Below are 9176 nucleotides of genomic sequence, written 5' to 3'. Positions count from 1 at the left end.
CTATAAAGGAGATCAGATGCATGAAGCTTAGACCACTACATCACTTTTACTCATCCCGTTTAATGTTGTGAAATATCCTTTCACAACATCAATAATAATTCAACTTTTGCCCGTATCAATCTTCTCCACAGACTTAATTGAGAATAACCGATTCATTACCCAATTTCAGTGTATGAAAGCGCACTTGGGTTAACCGGTTAAGGGAATATAGCAGTCACTCAGTAAGAGACGATGAGCAGCTGAGATTAAAAACCCAAGACCTTGACATTGCAAATAGAAAAAAGTGATACAACAATGAGACACACACGACGGCTGAACTACAACATTCCAGATTCTGGGCCGGAGATTCACAAACACAACATAAACCAGAAAATAAGACAGTAGATTCAAGATACAGCCAGTGACTGTACCTTCAAAAACAGAGTTTTCAAGTAACTTTTCCTACTAATCTGTGGCCGTAGTTTCTAAACACGGCCATCCCATAGGCTCTCCAGCCCTACATTACCTCCTTTCAACAGAATCTCGACATCTTTGGGGGGCTTCAGGCCAAGATTATTAGCACGCTCCCATCGTTCCATTCTGCTAAGTCCGAGGCACGGCCCGTAACTCATGTTCATGTCGAATTGCCTCAATACCTCCTCATGCTTGTCAAAATCATCTACAATAAGTAAAATCATGCATTAGAAGATACATACAAAACTACAAAAATAAGCTCATTTAACTTTATTTCGGTATTATAATTAAGAGCATCCATAGCGATGAAGTTAGTTAATAAACTTTATGGCTACTGCATATTTAGCAGCTGCATGTAGGGGTGAAAGTTGAACCAGATTTACTTGGGGTAATGCCATAAAGGCCAGGGGTAAGTTCCCAAGAACATTTCCTTATGAACAAATTGATCACTATTTTGGATACCAAACAGGGACCAAGGAAGAAATTTAGCGGATTGTTTAAGCTCCTAAAGTTCTATTCCAGGTCTGCTAGGTTTGGCCGGGGTTCCTGGGGTTGAAAAAGGCTGTGGCAATTAAAAGTTTTTGGACGTATTGAGTTTCGTACTTTCGTCCGGTAGTTAGGGAGTCGTATTGTCAGGCTCCTAGCACTCTTCTCTAAGAGCGGAGGTTTCAAGGCTCTAAAGCCTTTGGGTTTGCTATTAAAAGGTCCCCCACCATCTTCTATTGAAGAAAGCTTCCATGTCAAAGTAGGAATGGTTTCCCCTCTTTTGTTCTGGATGTTCGCCAGGAATTTGGGGTTCGGATTACGTGTTAGATGGAGGCAAAAATGGTTCCAGATTAAGGTTGGTGGGGTGCTGTCTGGTGGAGGAGCGGCTGGCGATCAGCGACTCTCTGGAAGTCCTCTAGAAGTCCTGGTTCTGATTTCGGGGATTTTATATCTGCTTGAGTCCCAGATCCAACATAGCATGGATGAGTCTCTTTTGGTTTTGATGACTTACCTAGAAAACCAAATTGAATGACTATCTAAATGGTGGTGACAAGTCTATTTTGATGAAAGCCTTGTCTAAGAGAATCCCAAATATGGCACTTTTTGTTGGATTCGATTCAATTGAGGCCATGGGTTAGTGCTATGGAATAATGGGGGAGTGATGCAGACACTATAGGCTGTGATGCTAGATGAAGATTTTTGCAGGAAAGTAAAATAGTTACTCGACATGATGGCAGCGCATGAAAGTGTGGCCCTCACCGTAGTGGATGAATCAGTAGATTTTCTCCTTTGGTATTAGCTGGACTAGGAGTATGCTCTTGGCCACCGATTCTATGTATTGCAAGTAGGAACCCCTAGTCCCAGTGTAATTTCCATAGTATCAATAAAATTGTCAATTTTCAACAAAGAATAAAGGCCATTTCTAAAATTTGAAGTTTCAAACCAACCTAGCCCAAACGCAAGGTGGGCTCAAGAAAAGAGGCTTTACCAAAACCAACCGAGGTCAAAATTTAAAAACATGCCAGTACCCAACCCAATCCAAGAAATGAACATGGTCTCGGGTACCCATATTTAACCAATAAGGGTACTCATATTTAGCCCATTCGGGTACCCAAATGCCACTAAATATAAACATTGAGTATAAAAGAACAAATATAATTTTGAAAATATTCAATTTCAGGATACAGTTAAAGACTTAAGAATAAATCTAAATTGTTCGTCGTTGATTCTTTATAATATATTAACTCCTTGCTCTCCATTATTCATTTGTATAGACTTAGATAAGGGGACAGCTTTCTGTGGCTTTTTTCCTTGCAATACACTCTACTTCAATATCCACCCATACTATTCAACAAAATCAACAACGCAAAAAAAAAGGCTAATAAAACATCATGAGCATCAATGTATCAACATAAAAAATTAAATGAAAAAGGATCGACAAAAAAGAACCATATTAATAATCAACAAATACCATAAGAATCAATGTACAAAGTCATGATCAATTTAATACTAAAAGATAATAAATCTAGGGCAGTGATAAATCGACCCCCCAAAATGATAAATCGACTCCCCATGTGTCTATCTCTCTCCTCTTTCTCTCTCTAACCCAGAGGAGAGAGAAAGACACATGGGGAGTTGATTTATCATATTTGGGAGTCGATTTATCACTCCCCTAAATCTAATGTTGGCAATAATAATAACTTGGTCTGTTGCAACTTGAAAAGCTTTAATAAGTAATACGAGAAATGGAGTATAACATATTTAAGGCAGTAATAAATTTATTACTATTATTACATACCTATAAAGATAAAAAAGATAAATTTAACATATACAACCCAAGTTTGAAGTCAGTCCAAACAATAGCACATGGTGGGTTAGCTACAACAAAGGTTCTAAATTTCAGCCGAAATCCGAAATTTCGGACCGAAACCGAAACATTCCGAAACCAAAATTTACCAAATTTCGACCAATTTCAGAAATTTCGGCGAAATTTGATAAAATATTAGTTTTTTATTGCATTACAGAATTTCAGCCGAAATTTCAGGATTTCAGTCAAAATTTCGGTTTCGGTGAGGACCGAAACTACTCCCGAAACCGAAATTTAAAACCTTGGCTACAACACATGGGATTGCACAACTCTAAGAGACTTGTCTTCATTCGGCCACAACCCTAGTATTTTCAAAACGTACTTCTTTTTCTTTTTTTCCTCAAGAAAACAGCACGCGTTATGTGCGAACGTGGTTAATGCAAAAAAAATATGTGCTTCTATTGACTAGGTTTTTATTCAGTAAACAATAGAGAGGATTAGAATTGAGGGCTAAAATTTAAAAGATCCTGCCAAATGATTATTGTTAAGATATGATCTCAAAAATCAACCTTTGGTCCCACATAGCAAACATGTGTGATCAAGATTCAAGACCATTAATTTGTGGATCGCTGTGAGATGACCTACAGGATCCTAGTCCCATGCCACATGCCCGCTTCATTTATAAGACCATGACCAACAAAAATAATCTTTTGATGAGCTCCAGACACTTTTTTAAATCATGGTATGCTTCTCTTTCTTTTTTGGATAGAGAGATGCAAGTCCTAAGCGATTTAAACTGTGCTTCCCATAAAGCTCAATGGTAAATTGTCGAGGACACAAGTTATTCACAAGCAGGATTTTCACTGCCTTCACCTGAATAAAAAAGACTCATTTGTGTATAAACCCCTCTGCCCCTTTGGGAAACATCAGCTAAACTCCATCACACATTGCACTTGCACTCTACTCTTCCATTCTTGAATCACACCTCTGTCTTGAACACCACCCTTCGAAAATGCTGAAGTAGAACCTCTTTGAGCTTGGTATCGCCACCGACAACGACTTGCCTGCTGTAACCAGATTTGAAGAAAAGGATGTTGGTATGGGCAGGAGAAGGGCAGATTGAAGAAAAGAAATCTTAGAATGATCCTTCGTTCCTCGGTCTTGTATGTGAATCATCCATGTAGTCGACCATGTTCAAAGCTTCGTAATTTCCAGCTCCATCGCACGTGACACCAACCCAACCGCAGCAAAATCTAGTTGCTCATGGTTATGAACTCAACTAGAGGGTGAAGAAGGAAAGGTAGAAAAAAAGAATTAGGACTACAAAGAAAGAGGCGGGGGAAGACAAAGAGGACATTCTTGACTTATTTTACATTAGGAAGACAGGGAGAGGCAAAACAATTCGATCTTGAACTCTTCTGGGTGTTTTCAATGTCAACTCCTCCTATCTCAATATTGCTCCTAGCTCGCTTTTCTCGCAGCTGATCAGAGTACGAAATATTACAGCACATCCTAGAGTGTGCGTGTTTGGTTGGCTCGGTATCCAAGGCACGGATGCATCATTTCTTTCCGGTTAGTCATCTCATATTACCCTTGAGTTTTTCCTTTAATCTTAACCCTAATCATTATCATCTTATTTCTGTTGCTTTATACCCCGAGCCTACCCCCCCCTCCCCTCTTCCAATTGTTCTTATATCTTCTTAACACCTTTTGGGTTACAGTTAGTCGTTACTTAGTAGATCTAGTCTATTTGATATACTTATATGCAAATATGATTTCTATGATTACTATTTAATTTTCCTTGATTGGAACTTATTGTTGGAGCTTTACTTGTATGACTTGATTGTCTATTGGTAAATTATTTTAATAGCTTCGAATATGTATGAAAATTCTAGCTGCTCTTGGATATAATATTATTTTGATCTCTACTTGCATGAGTAGATTGTCTATTGGTAAACTATTTTAATAGCTTTGGATCCTTATGAAAATTCTAGTTGATCATGGTTATTATTTTGATTTGGGAATGTATGTTGCTATTAATCTGAATTAGAATCCATTTATAGTTCTATTCCGAACAAATGATTACCTTAGGCTTGAACCCAAAGTGTAGGTAGATATACATGGGATGGGGGCTCTGCTCTGCAGGGGAGTTTGTAGGCAAAGTGAGAGATTTATTTTCTTGCAAGTACCTTAATAAGCTGGTAAAACTTCACACGCGGGGAGAAATTGTGCCAGCATAACCAAAGATCATCAAACTCACACAAAAGCGCCCATAAAGTCACTTAGAGCAAGCATATCTCTTTTGAATAAGTATGAAACAAATTCCTTTGGTTTAGAATATGAGATTGTTAGGTTTTTCATCTTTCTCTTTATACAAGTTAGATTTCTTCTTTTTAGGAGATTTTGCTGCATGTGTGGGATATTTGCATATATTTAAACAGCATTATAATAAAGATCAGTTGTTTAAGAAATTTACATTTATAAGGTATTTAATAGCTATAGGGAAATTTAAATTTATAAGGTCTCAATAACCTTGGAGCTTGTCTGGGGCCATCCAAGTTTCCCATTATGTACAGTACTGATAAATAATTAAATGTGGGTGGACAGTCCAGAACATTCAGCTTTAAAACCCCATTTCAACCCTATGAAATAGATTAGCACGGCCTTTTAACACGATCCTTATGACACAGGTTCTCAAAAGAAATAATGTAAGCAATTATGAAAACCATCATCATTCCATATTCCCTAATCAGTTAAAATGGAAACCATAAAACATTAGAAATAGAGCGCTTACAGTCTAACATAACACAAAGGGGGGCATTCCCTTCACCCATGCCTCACAAGAATATTGGCTCAACTAATGGCCAGCAAAGTCAAACTAAGAAGAGAAAAAAGCCATACTTCCATACCCTGGCTTGAAACAGAAGCATAGGATCACCGTCCAGAAACAAAGATGATATAAGCGAAGCATTAATTAATTCCAGGCAAGCAGTTATACACGCAGAAAACAAAAACAACAACAACAAAGAGATCCAAATACAAAAGGAGAAACCTCTAATAGTCAGAGATTGTACCATATATCCAATAAAACCCTAATATCGGTGTGTTACTCTATAATCCGAAAGGTAGAAATAATGGAGAAGCCATCTAAATCATATCCATCTGATAATTAATAGATCGAGAGAGAACCTTGAAGATCGAAGGAAGCATGGGAGACAAGGACCGGTGATTGCGCGGGATCAGAACCCAAACTGAGAGAAGATTTCTTGGAGTTTGAGGGCTTGGATTTGGAAGGAGTTTTCGCACTCTTCCTCTGCCTGTAGAAACCCTTGATATCGCCGGATGCCATCTCTCTCGATTCAAATTTTGAATTCTCTTGAGAATGTGTTGTGACTTGTGGTGAGTCTTTGGTATTTATACCGCAGGTCGCGAGGCTCTTTACCGTCTAGCCATGGTTAGGGACTTAGGGTTGGGTCAGGCGTGGGCGTGGTGGATAATATACAAAGGACAATCTTAACCAATACTGCTATCGAAGGAGTGGTGGCCCACCTTTGGTTAATCTTAACCGTCCATTTAAGTGGCCTCGCTTGGGATCTCACAATCATTAATTTGGATTATCTGTCGTTAAATTTGAATCGTTGCTTGTGTGTATTTGTTTTTGTAAGAAAATGCAAAATGAGGTTGTGCTACAGTAGGCATGCTCTACAATGAGGTTGTGACCCCCCTACTGAAGGACTAACCTTTCATGGATAGGTTCTTATCCATAAACTTTTTATCTCTAGAAACCATTTCTTCTTCAAAAATGAAGGTGAGGATAAGATGGATTTTACCTTATGATGCCAAATGCATTATTTATGTCTTAATTTATCCTGATTCGATATTAGAAGTATATTGATAGTTCCCCGATAAAGTATTGATTCCAGAGGGTGAATCGAATGTATCGTCAAATTTTCAATATGACTCCACATGATTTATTGTATCATTTCGCCCCACTTTTGATTGATTTCTTTTTATTTATTTACTTATTTATAAATCTGAATATATTCATTTTATTTTAAAATTTCATTTATTCTTTATTATTATTTCAATTGGAGTTTCCAATCCAATAAAATATAATATGAGGTGCTAGGTCTCATGTTCTTCCTCACTTTCCCCCCTCTCCTGAAGTTTCTTTCAGTTTCTTAGTGGCAACAGGCTATGGTATTCTGCGCTATGGTATTCTGCCTAAATAGTAGACACAGATCCCCGCTCGGTTGGTTTTCGATGAGATCTTTAATACTGTCCTAGAAACATTTATATTCATGATTTATTCGATAAAATAATTTCAATTCATAAAAATCTCTGATCAATGATAGAACACAATCCATTTTACATCATATTTGACGGATTCCTTCGTTCGGATCATCTGTCTAGAGACCCCGACCCCCCCCCCCCCCCTTTTTTCAAAGGAAGTAAGGGGGTAGATTCTCTATTTTTGTACACTGTGGGCCTCCCGTGAGAGGGGGGCACTATGCTGAAAAAGCGAGCCAAAGCCCATCTCTCTCTTTCCTTTTTGTGCCCAATGTTGCCACATGGGAGAAAGTACCTTTTCGGAATCTTGGAGAGGAAGATGCAGTTTGGGACTGGAAAAGTATCTAAAAGGGTGAAATTTCGATATCTGCAAACTTATCACCATAAAGGGTTGGCAAGTGCTGGCATTGTGGGTTTGCTCCCCACAGATGACAAAATTTAAGAGATTTCACTAATTCTTGAATACTATTACAAGAGGATCATTGTGTGCGTATATAGAGCACTTACATGATAAACATAGAGTCAACTCAAGATAGTTATGGAGGGAAAGAATCCTAATCAAATATACTTTCTAATCTCTCTTGCTTGCCTCTTCTATCATTTGCCTAATTTATCTAGTTGATTTGTTTAGCCAACTTACCCAATCTACCTCCAAGATGATCCAACAGTGAGATCTTAACCCAATCCAACCGTTGGGTCCCACATATTCTAACAACAGATGCGAGTTCAAACCCCGGGCTTACCTGATGCACATGGTTTCATCCGTAGGGAATAGTCCCGCTCTAAAAATGGCGTGAACACACTATGTCATGAAAAAAGGAGTTAAACTTATCCTCAATTTTGAAGATAAAATGCTTTTAAGGGATAGATCTTATTCTGAATGGCTGTTCAATGCTGTGGCCCGTGGCTTTCTTTGAACATAGAGATTTGCTAGCGTCTATTACAGAAGGCATTTTGCGGATAGGCCATTGCATGTGAGAGCAGGCACATCATGAATGAAGACAAAATCTGCTGAAAAGCGAGCTGGTGCGGTTGCTCTCACATGCAACAGGCCATCCGCGAAATGCCTTCTACGATGGATGGTAGCAAATCACATTAAGGCATGTTGATGTTCAAGTAATTGTCATACAATTAGTGTTCTCTTCTCTCTTTTTTTCTTGTTTATTTCGCTTTATCTATAAAATTTGAGGATTCCCCCCCCCCCCCCCCCCCCTTTTTTTTTTTTTTTCTTTTTCTTTTTGGCTATGGATATGTTTGGCTACCGTGGAATTTTTTTTTATGGAATATTAGTTTACCCACTGGTGAGAGAGGGTAGGGAGAGTGGAGGAGGAGAGAATTGAGAAGGCACGAGTAAAGTGTGACACTTTTATTGTTGCTCATTTTTAAGGACAGGTATGGATAAGAAGAAAAAGAAGACAGTGGAGAGATCCGATGCACGATGATGACATTATGCAAGCCCTTAGGATCTGAAATGGACTCTAAGGTTGTAGCCATTTCAAGTGGAAAAAGATCAATATCTTATCTTTGAAACAGATGGTTAGAGATAATCTTATTTTTGAAATGGCTACAACCTTGGAGTCAACTGCAGATGAGATTGGAAGGACTAGCAGAAAGTTGAGATTCAATCTTGATGAAATAAGTGATTGGGGCTGTTGGGTTTAGGTGTTTTTCTTACACAAGTAAGAAGTGAGACTCTCTTTTTGTTGCTTTCTTCGGTTTCCTAGTAGGACTGAAAGGGAGAGAAAGAGGTGAAGAGTAGGTTAGGTGTCTGTTTCGTTTGAGTCGGAGAGATACGTAGTATGTGGTGAGAAAAACCACATGACCAAAGAAGTGGGGTGATGAGAGAAAGAGAGTTTCTTCTAATGATTTTTTCACATGGTGTCTGTATTGTGTGTACGTGTCTTGGCTGAGAAGACAAATGAAAGGGTTGTGATTTGCGGGTTTAAGTTAGTCTATTGTAATCCTTGTATTTTTTGCATCGTTATAATAGATGATCTGATCATGATTTTTTTTTTTTTTGATCGGTAAGCTGGGGTTAGGCGGAATGATCTGATCATGATCCCAAGTTCTCAACCGAACATGTAGTTATACATGCCGTCGTGCTTGTGTGCCTTTGCATATTATATTACCTTTCTATAAC

The 9176-nt window shown here is 38.4% G+C and overlaps 1 protein-coding gene across 1 annotated transcript; it reads right to left on the bottom strand.

The window, feature by feature from the left end:
- Nucleotides 1-240: 240 nt before the first annotated feature.
- POLD4 (polymerase delta 4) lies at nt 241-6230 on the bottom strand. The gene is made up of 2 exons (XM_077378678.1): nt 5936-6230; nt 241-658 (listed from the first exon to the last, which is right to left on the bottom strand). The coding sequence occupies exons 1-2, from the start codon at nt 6093-6095 to the stop codon at nt 465-467; spliced, it is 354 nt and encodes a 117-aa protein (XP_077234793.1). The 5' UTR covers nt 6096-6230; the 3' UTR covers nt 241-464.
- Nucleotides 6231-9176: the final 2946 nt, after the last annotated feature.

Source organism: Tasmannia lanceolata, unplaced genomic scaffold (genome assembly GCF_043159265.1).
Source record: "Tasmannia lanceolata isolate RefF3 unplaced genomic scaffold, GAP_Taslan_0.1 ptg000005l, whole genome shotgun sequence".
Classification (NCBI taxonomy): Eukaryota; Viridiplantae; Streptophyta; class Magnoliopsida; order Canellales; family Winteraceae; genus Tasmannia; species Tasmannia lanceolata.
Note: the sequence above shows the minus strand (reverse complement) of the source record. Positions and strands in the feature narration are given on the sequence as shown.